The 23,119-nt window shown below is 50.2% G+C and overlaps 1 protein-coding gene across 15 annotated transcripts in view; it reads right to left on the bottom strand.

Annotated features, from left to right (window-relative positions):
- LOC147603659 (uncharacterized) overlaps nt 1–23,119 on the bottom strand; it is a 77,653-nt gene that overhangs the window by 10,238 nt on the left and 44,296 nt on the right. For 14 of the 15 annotated variants that reach the window (XR_015265522.1, XR_015265517.1, XR_015265516.1 and 11 more), the window contains exons 7-8: nt 21,778–23,103; nt 21,239–21,682 (exon numbers count right to left, since the gene is read on the bottom strand). Coding sequence is in view for 7 of the 15 variants with exons in the window: in XM_086795973.1 (XP_086652099.1) it covers nt 21,239–21,682; nt 21,778–23,103 (1,770 nt within the window). In the remaining 8 variants the exon portion in view is untranslated. The remainder of the gene's footprint in view (nt 1–21,238; nt 21,683–21,777; nt 23,104–23,119) is intronic. The other variant, XM_086795976.1, reaches the window with a different exon arrangement.

Below are 23,119 nucleotides of genomic sequence, written 5' to 3'. Positions count from 1 at the left end.
TATACGGCCCTGTGTCCTCTCTCAATACATGTGAAGCCAACATCTGTTCCCAATGAATCCTCTTAAGGTCACTTACCTAAAATCTCACAGACTTATGCCAATTTAAAAAGGCTTCTACCTAGACAAAACTCTTCCAAGGCAATGCGAAATGAGCAAAGACGTAAGCAAGATGCGCTGAAAATTTGGGTAGATGGGAGCCGAATGTTGAGGCTTAGCTTTCTTCTCAGTCCCTTGCTTCCGTGGTTTAGAATCAACTTTTAAATTTTTCGGAAAACGTGAGTCTTTCGCGAGTTCCATTAATCCCTCCATCAAGCTCTGCATCTTTGCTTCATAGGTGGCATCATCATCTTCAAATTTTGGCATATCGGGATGCTCCCCCTCAGAGAGGAAAAAAACTGCTCTTCGCTGAAGCCTCCTCCTCCAGCTGCCGCCTGCTTGCACCCCCCCTCCCCGCCCTCGTGACTTAGCCTCTCCCCGCCTGCTCGCACCCCCCCCTCCGCACCCCTGTGTGTCTCGCGCCCTCCACACTCCCCTTTTCTCGCCCGTCACCCCCTGCCCGCCTGCCCTAGTCTCTTTCACGCCCCCCGCTCCCCCCCTTCCTCCGCGTCCCACCCCCCCCCGCCTGCCCCCGCCCTCCCCCCCCTTGCGCGCTTTCCCCGCCCCCCCCTTTCGTTCCCCGTTGCCCCCCCCCCCCTCTCCGCCTCAACCTTTCGTTCCCCGCCCCCCGCCCCCCCCCCCCCCCCCCCCCCCCCCCTTGCCCGCTTTCCCCGCCCCCCCTTTCATTCCCCGCTGCCCCCCCCTCTTTCGTTCCCCCGCCCTCCCCCCCCTTGCGCTCTTTCCCCGCCCCCCCCCCCCCTTTTTTTTTCCGCCCCCTGTCTTCCGCCCCTTCCCCTCTATTTTTTTCCGCCCTTCCCTCTCCTCCCCTCCCCGCTCCGTTTTCTCGTGCAACTTGGCTCTTGCAGGACCCCCCGTTTATCGCTTCGCCCTCGACTCAGCTTCAGACTCTGATGGAGGCTCCTCCCGCCCCACCTCAAAGGGACTCTTCCGCAGCCCCCTCGCCCGCCCCTGAGGATACCCCCATCAGGCTTTCTCTTTCGCCAGAAGAGGAAAGCGAGCCTCGCCGCAGAGGTGGAATGCCTCCAGGCACATTCCTAGCCATGAGTCCCCTTGACATCAGGGGCGCTCGGACCTTCTTCAGACCTTGGTAGCATGGTTTCGACCCAGCAGCGGCCGAGCAGGGAGAGCGCCTATTCCATGTTACAGTTTGCTTTCCTGGACTTCGCCGCGAGTACCTTCCGCTCCTTTCTAGGATAGGATCATTGGTGGGCTCGGTGCTTGAGACTGGCCCCACAGCAGCTTCAGTGGTGGCTAGAGCAACTGGCCTGCCTTCGGTCAGAGTTCTGGTTCCTGACATCTCCTCCCTTCCGAAGGTCATTCAGTTACCTAGGACAGGGGGGGATGGATCGATCAGAGAGTGGAGTTTTCGGGGCTCGCGAACCAATGTTTTAAATGCAAGGCAGGTCCGCCACCTGGCCAAGGCCTGCCCTCGCAGGAGACCCCGACCTTCACCGCATCAGCAGACCCCCGATGGCCCGCCCACAGATGCGGCTCGGCAGCAGCCTCCGGGATACCTGCTCAGCCCACAGAGACCTCGGATTGGCAGCCTGGACAGGGGCACCGTAGAGGGAGACAGCCACAGCAGCATGCCCAGAGACCGACGCAGCAGGAGTCACAGCCTCAGCATCACTGGGTTCCAGTGAGGAACAACTTTGCTCCCCTCAAGGAGGAGACCCCAGCGCAGGCTGAGGATCAGGAGATGCCAGCACCTCCCCCTTCGCCCTCCCCCCCCCCCCCTCCTCCCGCCTCGTTTCCACCTTCGCCTCCTCCCGTTCCCGCTCCCACTTTTTCAGCGGCTCCTTCCCCACCCCCTTCTCCCCCCCCTCCTCCCCCTCCGCTCGCCTCAGCTCCCCGAGAGGCACTGGCAGTTCCCTGGCGCTCACCTGCAGTTCGGCGGGCACTGAGCATCGACCTTGCTCGAGCACCGCAGAGGAGACCTACCATGCCGATTCGTGCTTCACGGATATCCTCTATCCGTAGAGTCGGCTGAGTAGTCTCGACACTAGACAGCGCTCGGAGGCTTTCGACTACTCCTTCACACGCCTTTTTGGAGCGGAGGGCCCCCATGAGCCAGCACCCATCAGAGTTCATGTGGTGATACCTCCGACCCGAGGGGAGGAGGCACTTGATTCAGCGGTGGCCTTCTCCTTCCCTCTTTGTGGCACTAGCGACCGGGAGTGGACTCTGGATCTCGCTCTTAGTATGTTGAAGACTCAAGCAGTTGAGTTTTCTCACCATGTGAGCGATTTGGAGATGACAGATGTGATAGACCGACTCTGGGAGTTGGCACATTTCTTTGATACCGGGAGTGCGGATGCCTCCGGGATTCGACATTTGGTGGTTCGCATAGTGGCACACCTAGCACGAGACCCTGGCTATGTATGCATACATGAGGTTTCTCCCTCCGAGCGGGAGACAGTCGCTATGGGACACAGCCACTGGCGCCTGGTTCGAGACTCTTGCAGCACACCGGGTGGGCAGATTCGTAGCCGCTCGGATGGGGATTACTCTCCATCCAAGCCGCTTGCGAAGACCCGCCGTATGGCTGAGACAGCCTCCACCTCAGCAGGTCATCCATGAGGATCATCTCATGGAATGTACAGGGCCTTGGCGGCACACACTATGTACGTTATCGTGGTTGCTTGAGGCAGGAGCTTCAGAGATGCCTGGTTGGGAGCAGTATTGATATTTTGATGATGCAGGAGCACCATTTGAGTGAGAGCAGGATTCGGAGATATGGGTCGATGATACTTGGTAGATGGGACACATTTTGGTCTGCAGGATTTGGCCCCTTGGTGGGTGGGCAGGGAGGAGTATGTATGGTCATTGCGGATGTATGGCGGCAGGCCATTGTGGATCGCGGGGTCATTGTGCCTGGTAGAGCACAGTATGTTATTCTGAGGATGCATGATGAGCACTTTGGTGTGCTCAATGTCTATGCGCCTAACCATGCTAGTGCCAGAGCAGAGTTCTGGACCCTTGTTACAGATGCATTGCCCGAGGCTGCACATTGGTGTGTTGGGGGAGACTTCAACATGCTTGAGGACCCGGCCGATAGGATGGGAGGCAGTCATGTTACAGTGCACGGCATGGAGCTTGCAGCTTGGGAGCGATTTTGTATGACACTGCAGATCACTGATGCATGGCAGCATGAGGCTTTCTCTCGCTCTCAGGATAGTCTTAGTTTTTCTCGGTCGGATCGCCGGCAGGGAGGGACTAATCTATCACAGATTGATCGCTTCTATGTGGGCGACAGGTTCGGGGAGCGTAGTGGCTCCGTTGGCATTCTCGCTGGCACCTCTTTTTCAGACCATGCGCCAGTTATTTTGACACTGGAGGAGAGGACACGGGAGACCAGCTTGCAGTTGAGGATCCCACAGAGGATACTTACAGATCCCAGTCTTTCTGAGGACATTGAGAGGATATGGCATGATAGCCAGAGCTCTGACCTGGATGCAGCAGGTCACTGTGCCCAGGGACTCATCGAGCTCAGCTCTTTTCTGCACGCTACAGCCTTGACACGGCTGGGAGAGACTCGAGAGCGGGAGTGTCGCTTGAGACGTAGCCTTGCTTCGCTTCGGCGTCTTCAGGAGCAGCTGCCTACATGTGAGTGGGTGATGTCCAAGCTGAGCCAGGCAGAGGAGCAGAGACATGAGTTCTACTATCATCGCCAGGCCTCTCAGTGGACGCAGCTTGGAGATAGAGTGACTAGGGAGTTTTTTGAGATCACCGGACCCCGCCATGCTCGAGCAAGAGTACGCCAGCTCAGGAGGCAGGACGGATCGTTAGCCACTGAGCCCGGGGAGATTAGAGCCATTGCCACTGAGTTCTATAGAGACCTGCTTTCAGCGGAGCCAGGCACGGAGGCACGTGATGCTTGCAGACAGACTGTGTGGGCCCATGTGCAAAGGAGGGTCACAGATCGTATGCGCACGGTTTTGGGTGAGCCCTTTCAGAGGATGAGCTTGTTGAGGCTTTGAGGTACCTTCCGCGTCATAGTTGCCCTAGGGAGGATAGATTGATGCCTGCCTTCTTTATGCGCTATTGGGACCTTTTGGGGCCAGGCCTCCGCAGGGGCTTTCAGTATGTTTTGGACACTGGGGTGATGCCACAGAGCTTTTCAGAGGGCTTGATCTTTCTTATCCCCAAGGGGGAGGGAGTGTCAGATGATATTCGGCATTGGAGGCCTATTACGATCCTCAATACTGTCTACAAGGTCCTAGAAAAGGCCTTGAGTTTGAGGATCCAGCCCTTCCTTGGGGAGTTGATTCATGCTACCCAGACAGGATTCCTCAAGGGTTATCCTTGACAACATTTTCACCTTTTGGGAGGTGACGGCCCGAGCTAGATTTCTCGGTGAGGACTTGGTCGTGATGCTTCTCGATTTTGAGAAGGCATACGATAGAGTGGATTGGGGCTTCCTAGAGGGCACTATGCTTCGCTTGGGTTTTGAGCCAGACTGGATTCGAGAAGTGGCAGCTCTATACTCCACAGCTCGTAGCCAGGTGTTGATGGCAGGAGGACGGGGGCCGAGTTTTGAGTTGACCAGATCAGTCCGTCAGGGATGCCCTCTCGCCCCGTTCCTTTTTCTCTTCTTTGCAGAGGCTATGAGCATGTATCTGACAGCAGAGGAGGTTGGTTTGAGAGGACTCCAGCTTCCAGTCGGGGTGAGGACCTGCTCGATTCTGAGTTTGCTGATGACACGGGATTGTTTCTGCATGGCCAGGAGGCCAATCTGCAGAGAGCAGAGCAGTCGCTACAGGTTTTTGGTGTGGCTTCGGGAGCATTCATCAATTGGCGCAAGACAGTGGCTTTTTGGATCAGTAGCGCTCCCGCTCCGTTATGGAGCCCACACTCGGGTTTTAGATGGATTCCTCTTGGCACAGCAGTATCTGGGATGCCAGATTGGACTTGATTTGTCACCTGAGCAGCAGATCGCCTCGCTTCTTTTGAGCATTCGGAAGAAGCTTTTATATTGGAGTACAGCTCGGCTATCCTTGGCTAGGAGGGTGGTGGTGACAAATCAGGTGCTTTTAGTGACTATGTGGTACATCACGTCTTGCTCGATCTTCTCAAGCTCTTGCATCAGCCAGGTACAGAGGCTGATCAGGAACTTTCTTTGGTCTGGGCGGGATGGTCAGCCGGCCCGGGCTAAGGTTGCTTGGGCAGTTATCACTCTTCCGCTGGCCCAGGGGGCTTGGGCATTATAGATCCAGCTGATCAGAGTAGAGCCTTGTTGGCGAAGCTTATTGTTTGGGGGCTGCTACCAGGCGCTGAGCCTTGGAAGGAGCTTCTTTTTCAACGGCTGCAGGCTAGAGCTCCCCCAACAGGGGGCACTTGGGCACCAGAGATACGGTGGATCTTCATAGAGATGAGGAGGACAGGCCTCAGTAGAGGATGGGAGGACAGATTTGCCTTGAGCATCCTGCGAGCTTGGGAGCTGCTGAGACCGGGGCTTTCTCAGAGACCTCCCACTTGTGATGAGGAGCGGGCCAGACAGCCACTCATCCGGAGCCCCGCGATACGCACAGAGCATGGTCATATGCTGGGTTCTCGACCTCGTCTAGCCTGGGGACCATTGGCGGCAGGCCCAGCACGCAGTTTTGGAGATTGGCAGGCCTTTTGCAGCCTCCCGGAGGAGATCCAGGCGGAGAGGCCGAGTCACTTCAGAGGGGGCTGATTATGAGGGATGACATTCAGGAGGCACTCACTGAGGAGTGGTTCACGCCTTTCCAGCCAGCGGCCCCACGGTGGATGGGAGCCTTTACACAGTTGGAGATCTTGATTGCTGTCAGAGCTTGCACTGAGGATGGTACTATGAGATACAGGATGAGGGCAGACTTCAGAGAGTGGAGGCAAAGTCGCCTTTGGTTGCAGAGTGCATCTTTCAAAGGATACAGGTAGTGGCCGCCGCTTCTCGGAAGTGGCATATTGATCCAGACCCTGCAGATGTGGACTCTGATTGGCGCATATGGGCATATGCTGCGCGCCCCTTGGCCCGGCTCCAGTGGGACCCTTGCGAGTACGAGTGGCATGATCCTTATGCGTCCCCCGAGGCCACAGAGATCACCTTTTTCCAGTACACTTTTCGGCTGGGGAGGCATATTTTGACTGCGAGGAGGATGGTCTCTCCAGCTGCATCGGAGCATTGGCGGCTACAGGGACTCTCACAAGAGTTCCTGAGGATTTTTGGACCAGGCTCTGGGCTAGCCGACAGGCACGCAGGAAGGGGCTCTGCAGTTGGCACCTAGCTGAGACTGTTCGGAGTATCTAGCAAGGAGTTGATTCACACCCTACGAGGACAGTATGACCGCATCCATGCCAAAGAGGTGATAGTCCAAGTGGTAAAGTGTTTGCCTAGGACCGAAAGGTCTTGGGTTCAACCCTGCTTGGACCCCTCGACGGCACCTCTCATCCGCGCTCTCCATAAGCTTCCCTTTCGGCGTCGATCGTGTTCTGGCCGCCTTTCCAGGAGGACTCCAGTGTAGCCCCTCCGCTCTCTGTGGTCGAGTGTGCTCGTCGCCCTCTTCAGAGGGCCGCGTAGATGATCTTGTAGCTCACGACACCAGCGTGGCTGGGACGTTGAGCGAGTTGTAAAGTTAACTATTAGTAGGATCTCTCTCCCGGGAAAAAAAAAGTATGACCGTATCCGGGGCGACTCGGATCGAGCGATCTTGCGGCACCAGGCCTTCCACACCACTTGGCGCAGCGGCCCCTTCTATACTCTACACGCGGGTATCCCCCGATGGCACTACAGGCCACCTGTTTGGATTTTCCCCCCTCCTATTGTATGATATAGCCTCTCAGTTATTTGTACTTGTATTAGCACTTTTTTGCACCTAGGGAGAGTCTCCCTAGCTGCCTTGATTGCATCTCTGCTCTGCCTTCTTATGAGCAAGAGAGGGGTTTTGTAGCCCAGTGGGCGTTATTTTTATAACTAATGAAAGGATCTTTTCTCGGGAAAAAAAAAATCTGGCATATCGGGAGGTATTTCTTGCTCGCTTTCCTCGTCTTCTTCAAAATAGTCATCCTCTTCTGAAGATAAATCCTTCACCTCCGCACTGGTTCCAGCCATAGTATTAAATGTGTTGACCACAAGCTTGCCCTCTTGAAAAAGTTGACGATGGATCCCGGCAATGGAACCTTGAAACCGGCCTTCAGAGACTTGACGGGCGGTGAGCACAACTTAATCACACTTAAAACTCTTGATGAACTGGAATAATAATAAACTTTGCAAAAGAAGAAGAAGAAGACATGGAGCTAGAGCGCTCCTGCACAAGAGACCGATAGGCCCCAAAGCGTGGCGCCCCCACAGGTATTTATTTATCAATTGAAGTTGGCGTAGCCCTTGTACAACTTTCTAGAAGAGATCTCCTTAATTCACGTAGAAGGAGTCTCCTTGAAGCTTTCACCCAAGTTTGTTGTGAGATACAAAGACCCTTGCCCCCTTTTCATACAAGTTTGGGGTAAAAAGCATGGCTTTTCCCCTTTTAAAAAAAACTTCTACGAATGCTTCTCTCTTTTTTTTTAATAAAAAAATTTTACACGGTGATGCGTTTTTGGATTCAACGCAGCTTTCTCTTCGCGTTTTGCTGCTCGACGGCTTTCTCTCTTTCGCTTCGACTCTCTCTCTCTTTCACTTAGGGCTGAGCTGTGCGCCTGCTGGACTGCGCCGCCTTGAGCTGCAGTTCATGTGCCTCTGCCACGTGGCAACACCACGTCATCTAGACGGGCTGCGCTGGCTGCTAACCGGCTATCCCTTTGCTATGCTAAAGGGCTACTACCCGGCTGCCCTTTGCTGTGCTGCAGGGCTTGCTACCCGGCTGCCCCCCTTGGCCACCTCTATGCTGCCCCACAGGCTGCCTTGAGTGCCCAACAAAAGAAAGAGAGATCTCAGCTGTACCTGCAACACAGTAAGAGAAAAATACCCAAAAACACATATATGCACATGTACATACATATGAGCATGCACACACATGTACTCACACACACTAAACATGTATCTGTACCCACACACGTGTACAATCTTACATATGCATATACAGAGTAAAACATGATTAGTGAATGCTCAACATGCTTATAATATAATTGCAATGCTTAAGAAAAGCGGTAAAATACTCAGTCCTGTAATAGTGAGTCTCTCTCTGGAATGATGTCAGATCATCTGTGTGTTGGGTTTGCGACCGGAAACCAAGCATCTCTAGAAGCATGTAGGATTGCACGTAAATGGGGTCCAGCCCATAGGGCTATCCCAGGAGAGAGTATTATGCTCTTGCAGTGGCCATGGGGCAAGCTTTGTGCCACCATCCCATGGAAGTGCTAGACAGGCTGTCAGCCAGCCCAAGGGGCCTGGCCAGGCAGCCGACACGCCCCAGGGGCCTTGCCCAACGAGGCGGCCATGTATGGGGGCTGCCCATACAGTCTGCGCAGGGCTGCCCAGCAAGCCCGAAACATGCACACAGTGGCCAGAAGACAGCCAATGTGAAACGGCTGAAGTAAATAGCATTTAATTGCTAAGTTGACCAGGTCGTCAAGAATTAAAACAGGCCAACCCCTGTTTAGGCCAGCCGACCAAAGCATAGAAGGGGCATAAAAACCCAAGACCAGAATTCACTCAAGTATCTCATAATTCACAAAGGGCAGGTGTATTCCAAGGACCAGGATAACCAAGGGGAAGTGCTCCAGCCAAAGTGAAGAGAGCAAGTCAAGAACCAGTGTTTATTTACAGATTTATATCATTCTAATAAAACAAATAAGCCATTCGTGGTGGGGGGCCTTGTAGCAGGGCTGGTTGCCCAGCACACTACATGGTGGCTCTTCTCTAGACAGTATGTTCGGAGTCCTCAATGCTTACGGCGCAACACAGAGAAGACACTATGTAGCGGAACACAACACAAGAAGAGACAAGACTGCGGAAGGAACAAGAACACTTGCACTACTCAGAGAACACTAATACATGTCCTTCCCTGTACCGTGCACACTCAGCAAAGGTCACAGTGAAGAGGACGACACAACTCAAGCTGACGACAAAACACAGGGTACAAGTGGTATGAAGGATGAGCATGAAGGATGTCCTCTAAGGTGAGATAAGGATGCAGGATAAGGTTGTCCTCCAAGATGGGTCTAGAGGCCATATATGCCTGAGGTCGAGTCGGTGGTGCCGTCAGTGCCATTGGAGCCGTTGGAATCTCCCATCTCTAGAGATGCTGTTGGAGTGTCAGTTGGTGCCGTCACTGCCGTTGGAGCCTTCAATGCACCTCCTTGTGTCGGTTGTGGTGGTCCGTCCCCACTTGATGATCCCAATGCTTGGCGCTTCCGTTGACTCACTGTGATTGCCACACAGTCACGCTATTGTGGTGGACAGTCCATGTGGGCAATCTTGGTGGCTTCAGGTCACCCACCACTAGAGTGCTCACCGTCCTCGATGAGGAAAATAAAAGTAGGTTCCCTTGAGGATTACATATATGGGAAGTATGCATGATGTGGTTATTACATTATGGAAAGATGCAGGCATGCACTGATTACATTATGTTGAATACAATATGCTGAATACAATGATGAAAAGAGTGCAAAGCACTGATTACATTATACTAAGTACAATGATGTGGTTATTACATTATGGAAAGATGCAGGCATGCACTGATTACATTATGTTGAATACAATATGCTGAATACAATGATGAAAAGAGTGCAAAGCACTGATTACATTATACTAAGTATTGCATAAAAACAATAACATCATATAAAGATGGTATATACAACTTAAAATGTCCATCGTGAAATAGTGTATCTAAGTACTGCCCCAGAAGTAGTGCTAGGTGCGTCAGAAGAAGTGCTAGCGCCAGCCGATGAAGAAGTGGGAAGACCAGTGCGAAGAAATTGGAGGGCGCAGATGGATGCTCGGAGGGTATCCAACTCGGTAGCTTGGGCCCGTAAAGAGACCAGCTGCCGACTCTACTGCTCCACGAGAGCACGTAATCCATCCACCTCCTCAGTGCTGTGGGAAGATGAAGAGCGAGGTGGGAGAGCTCGGACTCTTGTGTCTTGTAGGCGCTGCTCTAATGTGGACACCTGAACCTGGAGACCACGGATGGTGTCTCTAGCCTGATGGCTGCGATACCTTTGTGGCGGCGGCAATCACTAGAGAGCTTGAAGATGTAGTCCGTGACGTATGCAGAGTAATGCGAAGATCAGTGGAGAGGTTGTCAAGACCCCGAACGATACGACAAGCTCGACAAGGGTGTGGTAATGATAGCTCTCCGGAGGGTCGGAAAATCGGAGGCAAGGAAGATCTCCCATAGAAATGTCTGGAGCACTGTAGGAGAATGGGGAATCAGGAAGCTCAATGCGCTCCGTGTCCTCCTCCCGATCGGCACAGAATATCACCTCGTGCGGAAATCCAAGGGTGGGGGCATGCAGTGATGGCCCTCCGGAGGCGATCGCAGAGGTGACGGCAGGGATGGTGGTAGTCACCATCGAGGGTGTCGCCCGAGTAGCTGATGGAGCAAAAGAGGATGATGTAGGTGGGGGAACAGGAGATGTAGAGAAGGGGGGAACATCTGATGTAGAAGATGGTGTGGTGGAGAAGTTGGAAACAACTGTCGTCGAAGATGGGGTGGTGGAGAGTGGAAACAGTTGCTGTCGAAGATGGGGTGGTGGAGGAGAGGGTGGAAATAGCTCCTATCAAAGATGAAGAAACAGCCAAGGCCAAGGGTGGTGTGGGTGGGGCGGGGGAAGTAGTGTGGCCGCGAGAGGAGGAAGAGAGACCATGCTGCACTCTAGGGCGGATGTGGGAGGCAGAAGAGTTGGACTGACGAGGTTGATGCGGTGGTGGAGATGTGTAAGGGGAATGGGCGGCTGCTGTAGAAGATATGTGAGAAAGCAGGCAGAAGGCCAAGTGACGAAGGTGGTGTCGAGTCTGCTGAGTTGGGTACGAAAGCGGAGGCAACGAAGGTGGAGGAACTCATATAACAGATGATGGAATGGAGAGGGGTGACCAGAGCATAAACAGTGGAAGACCTCGGTGTGATGAATGGAGAGGAAGGGCAATGGAGCAGTAGGGATTTCATGGACTAAAAAAAAATAGTGAAATAAAACATAGATATGTATGGTGCCGGGGCTGGGGAGTGAAGGGGTGGGATCCAAGAGTGCGATGATGGCGGCAGAAAGCTCCACCAGGGAAATATCCATGGTGAAGAACCGAATGTTCGAGAGGACCAAGAAGTTATGCAATGTAAGCGGAGGTGAGCCGTTGTCCATTAGGCAGCAGTGGAAAGTTGCTGAGGAATGAGGCGTAGAAAGATGCATCAAGGGTAGGCAAGGGTGGAATAGAAGCTAGACCCTGCAAACCCAAAATGGCTAGCTGGGCGGGAGTAAATAATTGGGTAAACTGTGGAAGTTGGAATGGTTGGGGATCAATGAAGTTTATGGTGAATGGGTTGGTGCGAGACGTAGAGGAAGGAAGGTGAAATGGGTTGATGGAAATGGGAGAAGAAGAGAAAAGGCGGGGTTGGTGGCAAACAAGTGGTGGAGGGGGTGGTTGGAAGGAGGCGGTACAGCCTCTTCATCAGAGGGCATATACTCACTATCGAAAGAAGACGAGGAAGATGAGGAATCATATGAAATTAAAGAGAAGGTAAAAAAAGTTACCTCGGGGGCCACAGCCAAGGTAGAAAGCGGAGACGGTGGTGCAGTAAAGTCAGTACTTGTTGGATGTGGTTGCGGTACAGAAGTATGAGATGAGGAAGGTGGTGCTGAAGCAGAAGCTTGTGCCGTCGAAGGTACCTGAGCAACTTGAGGTGGTATTGGGGAGGAGGAAGAAGAACCCATCGGGCGAAGAAAGCAGGCAATGGAATGTTGGTAAGGCATAGGGGTACGGGGTAAGTCGTCAGCCATAACGGTAGAGAAGAACGGATTGGCAAACAAGGAAGATGGAGGAAACAAAGTATCCTTTGCGGGGGGTTTTTCTTTTTTGCCGGGGGGGGGGGGGGGGGGGGGGGGGGGGGGGGGGGTTGTAGTAGGATGACGAACAGATGATGAAGTAACTGGGACAATGGGGCATGCTGGAAGCAGCAGCAGGAAGCAGGGCGAGGCGGTGGAGGTAACAAGGGTATGGTTGGATAGACGCGAAAAACAGAGATGCCAAGAGGTTGATGAGGAAGGGGGCTGTTGACTGAGGTAAAAAGCTAGGAAGGAGGCGGTGTGCTGGGTCGATAAGAAGTGGGTAAGCGAGGCAGCTGGTCAATGAAGAGAAAAAAATAGATGGGGACGGTTAGTTGACGACGGGGTGTGGACATGGGGGGGGGCTGCGCAGAGTCGCCGGAGGGGAGGGGAGGGGAGGGGAGCGGATAGACGAAGGGGGCTGATGAGACAAAAAAAAGGGTGGGGCTACAGATGAGCGGGTTGAGTATGCCAAAAAGGGGGGGGATTGGGCATATGGCCGAGGGGGTCGAGTGAGTGGATGACCGCGAGGGGTTGGGGTTGGGGTGAGAGGATGTCACGAGGGAGGGGTGAGAGGATGTCTGTGAAGAGAGTGGGGGGGTGTTTGAGGGGTGAAAGGATGTTCGCGAGGGGGGATTGAGAGGATGCCACGAGCAGGAAAGGGCGGGCGGGGGGGGGGGGGGGGGGGGGGAGGATGTCCACAAGGGAAGGTAGAGACATTTCTGTGGGAGATCTTCCTTGCCTCCGATTTCCCGCCCTCCAAAGCAGCTATCATTACCACACCCTCCTCGAGCTCGTCATATCGTTCGGGTCTTGAAAACCTCTCCCCTGATCTTTGCATCTACTCCGCATACCTCACCGACTACATCTTCAAGCTCTCCAATGATCGCTGCCACCGGAGGGATCGCAACTGTCAGGCTGCCCCCGCCACACCATCCACGGTCTCCAGATTCAGGTGTCCACATTAGAGCAGCACCTACAGGACACAGAGTCCGAGCTCTCTCACCTCCGCTCTTCATCTTCCCACAACATTGAGGAGGTGGATGGATTACGTGCTCTCGTGGAGCAATAGAGTCAGGAGCTGGTCTCTTTACGAGCCCAATCTACCAAGTTGGATACCCTCCGAGCATCCCTCCGCCCCCTCCGGTTTCTTCTCACCGGTCTTCCTACTTCTTCATCGGCTGGCGCTAGCACTTCTTATGCACTCTTTTCATCATTGTACTCAGCATAATCAGTGCTCTGCACTCTTTTCATCATTGTATTCAACATAATGTAATCAGTGCATGCCTGCATCTTTCCATAATGTAATAACCACATCATGCATACTTCCCATACATGTAATCCTCAAGGCAACTTACTTTTATCTTCCTCACCGAGGACGGTGAGCACTCTGGTGGTGGGCGACTTGTAGCCACCAAGGGTGCGCACATGGATTGTCCACCACAACAACGTGACTGTGTGTGTCAGTCATAGTGAGTCAACGAAGGCGCCAAGCATCGGGGTCATCAAGTGGAGACGCACCACCACAACCGACACAAGAAGGTGCATTGAAGGCTCCAATGGCAATGACGGCACTGAGTGACACTCCAACAGCATGTCTGGAGATGCTGTGAGATTCCACCAAAGGCTACGCTGCCACCAAGGCATCCACCAAAGATAGGAGATGCCACCGACTCGCTCTCAGGCATATATGGCCCCTCGACCCATCTTGGAGGACAACCTTATCTTGCATCCTTATCTCACCTTGGAGGACATCCTTTATGCTCATCCTTCATGCTCATCCTTCATACCACTTGTACCCTGTGTTTTTTCATTAGTTTGAGCTCTGTCGTCCTTTTCATTGTGACCTCTGCTGAGTATGCACAGTACAGTGAAGGACATGTATCAATGTTCTCTGAGTAGTGCAAGTGTTCTCGTTCCTTCCGCAGTCTCGTCTCTTCTTGTGTTGTGTTTCGCTAGACAGTGTCTTTTACGTTGCACCGTGAGCATTGAGGACTCCAGACATACTGTCCAACGAAGAGCCACCATGTAGTGTGCCAGGCAACCAGCCCTGCTACAAGTACACTAAAATTTAGAAAATGGACTACATCTATAGCACGATTGAAAGGACACAAAGAGAGATGGTGAATTTCTTGTTAATTGCCAACGGGAGGGAATGTCCCTTTATACAAAATTTAGGACCTTTGATGACATCACTGATGACTCAAACCTCCAACTACACCAAGGGGTATTCCCACATTCCCACACAATTGCAAGAGCCATTCCCCAAAACAAACATACAAGAGGTTGTTTCCTATGACGGCACTCCTCTCTCATTACAATCAGTGTTACAAGTGGGCATATGACCTTGCTACAGATACCCCAAGTCATAAAAGTTCAATGTCCCAATTAACAACCAAAAAAACAAGAACATATTTGATGTCGATGCAAAGGAGCACGTCCATGGGAGAAGAGTGTGATGGTTGGGCCACCATAGTCGTTGTAGATTACACTATGAGGCATGGGGCAAGAAAATGATGCAGGAGGGGGAAACAAAACATACTAAGAAGAGAGAAAGAGAGAAAAATCCACCACAAGATATAGAGAGGAGATACACAAAGGAGAGAGAGAGAGAGAGAGAGAATCCACCATAGGATTTAGAGAGAAGGGAAGCAACAATCATCACGAGAGAGATGAAAATCCACCACAAGATTAGAGAAAGGACAGAGGAATTCCACCAGAGGATAGAGAAAGAAAGAAAGAAAGAAAGTTGTATTAACGTCTTTAAAAGGCCAAAATGACCTATGAGACCAAAAGGTTACATCATATCCATGAGGTACATCATCCTGGGTACAAAATAGTGATAAAGAAAGATAACAAAAATTTAGAACTATAAAATTTGATCTAGGTACATGAGCAGAGAGCTCTCATATCACCCTAATACATCCCTCATGGGCCGCTGTGACATGGTGCTCAAGGTGGTAAAACTGAGCTGGCGCGAGAAGGTCCTACGATGATGCATAGTCACAAAAAAATGTGTTTCGCACCAAGAAAACCTCTGAAACGTTTCGTGCCGAAACGTTTCTACGTTTCTACAAAACGTATGAAACGCCTAACTGGAGACGTTTCGCCCAAATCCAGATTTTCCCGTTTTTCCACCCGTTGCGCATTTGGCGTGTTTTCTTCCACTCTGTGCAACATGCCCTTCACGTCGACGTTCGCCGACTTGCCTGCAGCCCACCAGTCGCCTGCTTCAGCCTTCTCTTCTTCCTCTTCCTTCACCTCTCCTTCTCTTCACCGCTCCTTCTCTTCCACTTCTCTCTTCCTTCACCTCTACTTTTCCGCCTCTTCTTCTCCTTCCTCTCCCCTCTTCTTCCTCCTTCCTTCCCCTCTTCTTCTTCTTCCTACCTTCTTCTCCTTCCTCCCTTCTCCTCATCTTCTCTCCTTCCTTTCCCTTTTCTTCTCCTTCCTCAATTCTCCCATCTCCTTTTTTCCCTAATTCCAAAATTCCTCTTCTTAACCCTGTTCTTAAATTCTATAATGCCTCGCCGCAGCAAAAATGACAATAGCCAAAATGTGTGGGATGACACTGTATTCATCCACAGGTACGGGACCTCGGGCTCTAGATGTGTAGTGTGCAAGTTGTGTGGAGATGTCTTGCGGGGTAGTAGCACCTGTGCAAGAGCTCACTTCGCATGGGAGGACAAGCAATGATCACACGGATGCTATTGTGTGAGTGAGGCTATTTTTCTTGCTCATGGTGGTTTGGAGCGAAAATGGCTCTCACTCTTGCGCCCTTCACTACCCCGAGGGCACATTGAGGAGTGTGTAGAATCAGTGAGGCAATTTGAAGCCTCAAAGCAAAGTGCAAGAGGAGGCGGGCAACCATCAGTCCCAAGCTCACAACCACCAAGCTCTTCAAATGTTGGTGCTATGAGCTCCCAACCACCAAGTACATCGAGGGATACACCTACACACTCACGTGCGGCTACGGAAGATTCTCCTCTTATGGGTGAGTCTCTATCAAACCTCCCAATAGATGAAAATCAAGAGACACATGTTTCCCTGCCTTCTAGCACACGACCCACACAAGTCTATACAAAGAAGAGGGCTAGGGAAATTGTGCATGGTACTCAAACTACACTTGCATCACTATACGCCCCAAAGCTCAAGCAAGAGGCACAAATTGCGGAGCAACAATTTTTTTGTGGCATGGCCATGGGCGAGGGCCATGGGGTCTGGGGTGTCGAGCTTTGCATAACTCAGTGGCTCTGTCAAGTGTCACACCTCTCGGCCAAGCTCCATCACAGGACAGACATCAAGGGAAGAGAAATATCCACCATAGGATAGGAAGAGAGATGGAGCGAGAGGGAAGGATTTAGAAAGGGAAAGAGACAATTACCATGCAATAAGAGAGGGAAAATCCACCATAGGATATAATAAATTATCCACCACAGGATATGGACAAAAGGAAGAGGGAATTCACCACAAGCGAGGCTACATTTTATTTAAAATAATGGAAACAAAAGGAAGGGAGGCGTTGACCAGGCCTTACATCCGTGCATTTCTGTGACACAGGCGATGGCGGTACTGTGGTCGCAGCTTGAAATCAGCATCTCGTCCCACTACGGTGGGTCACTACTCTTATGGAAGCTTGTGCAGGCCATTGGAAAATCCCAGAGACTTCTTCTCAAGCTGGTTTTGGACCTCCACAAAAGGCTGGCAGACAGGGTTCTATTCTCTTGAATGGGCAGTTGTAGCACAGACACACAGGGAAGGGGATTGAAGTTCATCGGAGAAAGTAAAGCGACTTGTTGGCTGAGGAAGATTCGAGCAGAAGCTTGCTACGTAGAGAAGATGTAGGCAGGTTAACCCAAGACCAAGAGTATGAGCGCAACAAATTGCTCCAAGACCTTTCGTTACATAGGTGGCTAGAGAGTCGTCGTCTTGTTTGACAACGGCAGCACAGAGGATGTGGTAACGGAACAGACCGCTCGGCGAGCCTATTTCATTCTGACCTAGGTAGACAAGAAAGTTAAGGGATTTAGCACATGAATGATAACGAAGGTGCTAAATTAGTAATTCAAGGCATAGAGTTTGTGCGAGATTTTATGGTTGCACCTCTCATAGGAGCAAACATAATTATTGCAATTCAATGGTTTCACAAGTTCCAACCCGATATTGATTGGGACAGGCACACTTGTCGGATTATACGGAATGTGTCCAAAGCCTTAGTGACCATTAAATGTGAGCCAGGAATCCCGAATTTTCCTCTCATAAGCCACTTGCAGGCTAAACGACAAATCAGGAAAGGTGCACAATGTGCGATGATTTATATCCCGACTACCCAGACGTTAGCCAGTGCTTCCGAGAAGTACCAAGCTCTCCACGACAAGTTCCATAACTTTTTTCTTTGGGACAATCTTCCTCCACAACTCTCCCCGTCTAGACCAAAAGACTACAAGATGGACCTCCTCCCATGCTTGGATCCCCCAAGCAAGTTTCCATACCACCTGTCCAAGGCAATGGAATCGGAGTTGGACCGCCAACTCCAAGAATTGTTGCAATCTGGCTTCATACGCTCCAATGTGTCGCCATTTGCAGCACCGATACTATTCGTCAAGAAGAAAAATGGTTCTTCTCGATTGTGTGTCGATTATCGTGCACTCAATAAGCTGACTATCAAGAGTAAGTTCCCAATGCCTCGGCATACTCCACCCAAATAGACAGATTCTCTGACCTCTCGACAGATCTCACCGATCTGCTAAAGGGTGTCAAGACTACAAGAGAGCGGATCCGAATGACTCTACGAGTGTTGGAGGCATTCAAGAACCTCAAGGTTGCTTTATCAAAAGCGCCTTGTCCAACGCTTGTCTCGTGGGACGAGCCGTTCCAAGTAATCACAGATGCAAGTAACATCACGATTGGAGCTGTGTTGCAAAAGAATGGCCATCAAGTATCTTACATGTCCCATAAGTTACTGCCCGCGGAAAAGAATTAATCGGTCTACGATCAGGAACTTCTAACAGTTATTCAGGCCTTGAAACATTGGAAGCGTTTCCTTTATGACCATGAATTTGAGATTCGCATTGACCATCAGGCATTACACTGGATTCAAACAATGCCAAGTGCACATTGGAGTGACCGTCAGCACCGCTAGAGCCAAATCTTCCTGCAATTTGGTTGTATGATCGAGTATCTTCCAAGAAAGACCAACCCAATGGCCAATGCTTTAAGCAGGAAGAGAATAGTGACATTGATTCAGACCACTGGACTCGACCTTGTTGGTACGGGACTAGATGACATGAAGCACACGTACACAGATTCCGAAGAATTCGGTACACAATGGGAGAAGGCGATGCCACAGGACCATGCCACTTTTTGATACGAGATGATTGGCTTTTTTATAAAGGCCGACTTTGTGTCATGCAGTCGTTTAAGGCAGCTCTTCTCATTGACGCCCATGACGCCATCACTGGTGGTCAGCGGGGCATAAATTCGACTCTGGAGAAGTTAGAAAGACCATATTATTGGCCAAGAATGAGGCGCAATGTGTTCACTCATGTGCAACATTGCAACGTTGCCAGAAAGTGAAGCTCCTTGTAGGAAGAAGCTAGGGTTGTTACAACCTTTACCATATATCGATGGACTTTGTCACAAATCTACCTCCCAGTCTGGATAAGCGTAATACGCAATGCTTAACTATTGTTGATAGATTTAGCAAATTTATTATGCTTATTCCATGCAGGGCCAATGTGATTGCCGAAGATGTTGCCTACTTGTTCATTCAGCACTAGTACCCGATTGCTCCCTAGCACCATAGTGATAAACCGACATGCCATGTTCACCAGTCATTTCTGGAAGACACAAATCTACAACCAATTGGCCTTTGATGTGCTAAAGAGTTATGTCCACGATCAGCAAGGTAAGTGGGAATCATATTTGCCATTAGTTCAAACGGGCATTGTTTAATAATTTTGGTACTAAACTGAATTTTTCTAGTGCATTTCATCCACAGACTAGTTTTGAATGATTCATTTTCTTTAGCTATTGGCACAACTCTATATGAAGTAGCATTTGGAAGACCATTCCAGTCATTATTGACTAGAACCTCGTCTTCAGTACCTGAAGAGAAATGAATGATGGAGTCTTACTAGTAGATTTTAGAATCAATTAAAGACAAGTTGGCTAAAGCGCAGGAGGCCCACACTCGACACGCCAACAAAGACCAAAGGGATGTGAAGTTCTCGGAAGGAGATTGGGTTTCTCTTCGGATTATGAAGCAAAGACTCAAACAAGTGGGTAAGCGATGCCCAAAGTTATCATTCAGGAGCTTCGGGCCGTTTCCTATTCACAAAAAAGATCAACAAGGTTTCACTGAAGTTCAAGCTACCTCCGAGTTGGACTATACACGATGTGTTCCATGTCAGTTAGCTGAAACCATATGCAGGTCCGATCCCTTCAGAAGTGAAAGACGAGGCGGAACCAAACATAGTTGATGAAGCTGAAGTGATGGTTCCAAAATAGATCCTTTTGCACTGCTTCAAGCATGGCTCAAGCCGAAGACAGAGACAGTTCCTCACGAAGTTTCAAGGCCGATGGACTCACGAAGCTGTATGGCTTGACAAAGACTTCTTCGGCGATTATCCGGCTTTATTGACAAACTATTTCGAGGCTATGCAGCTTCCGTCAAGTTAAGCAAAAGGAGATGTCACGTGCATCCTGCATTTGGATGCCACGTGGACATATTTGAACAAGAAGGTGCAAGACCTAGAGTGGAAACTGGTCCCATGTGAGCCCAGTCCAGGATGAGTCACCCAAGGTTCCACTCGACGCGTCCAAGTTCAAGTGTGCATTGTCCTGCACATGAAGCAGTGCCAGTCTATACTGTGAGTCTCCCTCTGGAATGATGTCAAATGATTTGTGTGTTGGGTTTGCGACCGAACACCAGGCATCTGTAGAAGCATGTAGGATTGCATGTAGATGGGGTCCAGCCCATGGGCATGGGGCAGGCTTTGTGCCACCCCAAGGGGCCAGGAAGGCCCCAGCCCTTGCCCACCAGACCATGGAAGGGTTGGGCAAGCTGTTGGCCAGCCCAAGAGGCCTGGCCAGGCAGCCTACAGCCCCAGGGGCCTTGCCCAGCCAGGCAGCCATGTATGGGGGCTGCCCACACAGTCTACGCGGGGCTGCCCAGCAAGTTTGGAACATGCGCACAGTGGCCAGAAGAAAGCCAGTGTGAAACGGCTGAAGTAAATAGCATTTAATTGCTAAGTTGACCAAGTCGTGGAGAATTAAAACAAGCCGACCCCTGTTGGGCCAGCTGACTAGAGCATAGAAGGGGTATAAAAGCCAAAGACCAGAATTCAGTCAAGTATCTCATAATTCACAAAGGGCAAGTGTATTCCAAGGCCAGGACAACCAAGGGGAAGTGCTCCAGCCCATCGAAGAGTGCAGGTCAAGAACCAGTCTTTATTTACAAATAAACATCATTCTAATAAAGCAAATACACCATTCGTGGTGGGGGCCCTACAGAGGGTATTCGGGACCCAATACTGTGTCCTCTTCTCCCTCCCTCCCTCCCTCCCTCCTCTTGGAGGAATCCCCTTCCAAGTAAGTGGCCATCAATAAAATACGAGGCAAGCTCTATGGGAAGTGTTGCTGGGATCCAAGCCCTTGCCTAAGAGTGGGAAGGATTTGTTGACACAGGCAAAGAAGTGGGAGAGGCAAGAGGTGAAAGAAGTTTAATTCAAAACCACTCCAAACAAAAATTGCTTCCACATTAGTGTTTCTCTTAGGGATTCAGAACCACTCTGAAACGCACAGTTGGACAACCCCTAGTTGCTGTGTTTTCCTCCGGACAGCTGTGTACTTGCGTTTTGCTGTTTTGCCACTTGTATGTGCTGTGTTTTGTTCCCACACAGATCGATGACCTGCGTTTTTGTTTCACTCTGCTGTGGGCTGCCTGGGGTAGGTTTGCAGAGAGAAAACTGTCTGTATATAGGGAATGCCTTACATGAGAAAGCTAGGACCTTCTGCCACTTGCGTTAGGGTTGAATGACTGCACAAGACAATGTTTTCAGCCTTGGGATTGCAAGCAATTGTGAGAGATGATTATCTCCTATTTTGGAATGATTGGTAGGGTCTCTTTTAGTCTATGCATGAATATCAGGAGTAAAAACTTTAAAAGAGGAGATCATTCAACCTGTTTTGCTGGCTCAATCTGGAAGGATGACGTGTAAGAAGTCAGCTGAAAACACTCCGTCAATGCAACCCGAACAAAAACAGATTCTTTGGTTTCAAATTTCAGTTGTACTGGGCCTTTATCTGGATCACCCAGCATCATTAGATGAACTTTCGGTTCATCTTCCACATCCAGTTCTGCTTTGATAACACAATCCTCTGAGGATAAGAGTGAACCCTTACTTTCCCATTCTAGCTCCAAAGGAAATGGAGCAGCATTTGAGACCCAGAATGTTTTGGACCTCAGCGGGTACCCTGCTGGTGTCACACTCCATCTTAGTACCATGCATTTTCTTTCTCCTGCTCTACCAAATTCTTGGGGCTCAAAACAGTGCTCTCTCATAGATAATGGCGTGCCAACCACACCAATGGTAAGCGGAATCTTAATAGTTGAGTTATTAGCCACCTGTAGAATATCAAGGATTCCTTGAGAGTCAATCCCACCTGTGGAAAATAGCCTCTTATTTTATCGATTTGTGTCTACAATGGTAGATATCTCACCGTGAAACAAAGGATGTCATTGTAAGTCCCTGGCATGCAAGCATAGCAAAAAACCTCACACGGCCATGATTCACAACCCTCTAGGTTTCCTTCAGATGCAGACAACAAAATGGCAAGGCCCTGGTCTCCTCCTTTCAGACATGTGGATGCCCACAATCTTTGTAGAATCATGGCATGCCCAGAGTCAGTCCAAAACTGGTGGGTAGAATACTGTCTGATGTTGTCGAGAATACCGATAGCTTTCAGATCACCATTAGTGTGTGTGCCTGTAAGTTCAGAAATCTGCTTCTTTGATAACGCTAGTCCATGATTTTCTACAGAAACGTGAACCTTTCCGGCAACAGCGGTCTCATTTCTTACAATCACCCTTAAGCATTGCACAATTCCAAGGGGACATCTCTTCCCAAAATTGAGGACTGGTAACTTTGACCTGTCAATTGTTCTCGTGTCTGATATTCCTAACTTAAGATATTGTGTTTTACTGTAATCACTATGGTCCAAAACCAAAGGTCGCTCCACATGATAACTGCAAAATATATCAGAGACATATAACCGAAAACTCAGCTCCAAAGGGTGCACCATACCCAAGACTTTGCACACAGCAATGCATTTCCTGTCACCAGGCTCTCTAGGTGTCAAATTAAATACTATTTCCTGTTTACCATGTGGACACAGTACCCCTTCTTCAGGTTGAACCTCGATCTTTAAATATGAATAGCCTCTAACAACCTCTTTGGACCACTTGAAGTGACTAGGTAACGCAGATAAATTCCGAACACAGACTGTTTTCTGTATCAATATGCCTAAGTACGTAATGCCCAAATCAAAACTGGATGGAGATAAAGATACCTCAGGAGCAGCTGCTAGCGTGTGAGCTATGGCATACTGTGTGGAAGATTTTCCACCTGCAACTTCACAAATGATTGCCCATCTGAGTTGGCCACAGGCTGAAGGGCTAAATTTTACTTTCACATTGATGGATCCTCTTGGACGAACCATTCCTTCTGCAGGGAAAAACAAGAGTTCTGGAGGCGATCTTTGGCTGGTCTCATACTCTTCTGCTCTTGTAAGATCACTCGGAATCTTGACTCCGAATTGTGAAGACACTAGTAAACTTGGAACAGGTTTGTCTTGAAGGCAAGAAACATTTAGTTGCTCATGAGATGCTTGTTTTTGGCAGTTAAAATGAGGTTCCGCAGCAGCTGCCAAGAATTGATTATGTTTGCCAATGGTGGTTGGTAACTTGAGAGCCGCAAAAAGCTTATAGGAAGCCGAAGATGTGCTCTTATTTGTTAAGTTGAGCTCCAATGAAGAGTCCTTTCCAACCTGGCATATAAATCTG

The sequence above is a fragment of the Cibotium barometz genome, chromosome 63, assembly GCF_041138505.1.
Source record: "Cibotium barometz isolate CiBa-2024 chromosome 63, ASM4113850v1, whole genome shotgun sequence".
NCBI classification, from domain to species: domain Eukaryota; kingdom Viridiplantae; phylum Streptophyta; class Polypodiopsida; order Cyatheales; family Cibotiaceae; genus Cibotium; species Cibotium barometz.
Note: the sequence above shows the minus strand (reverse complement) of the source record. Positions and strands in the feature narration are given on the sequence as shown.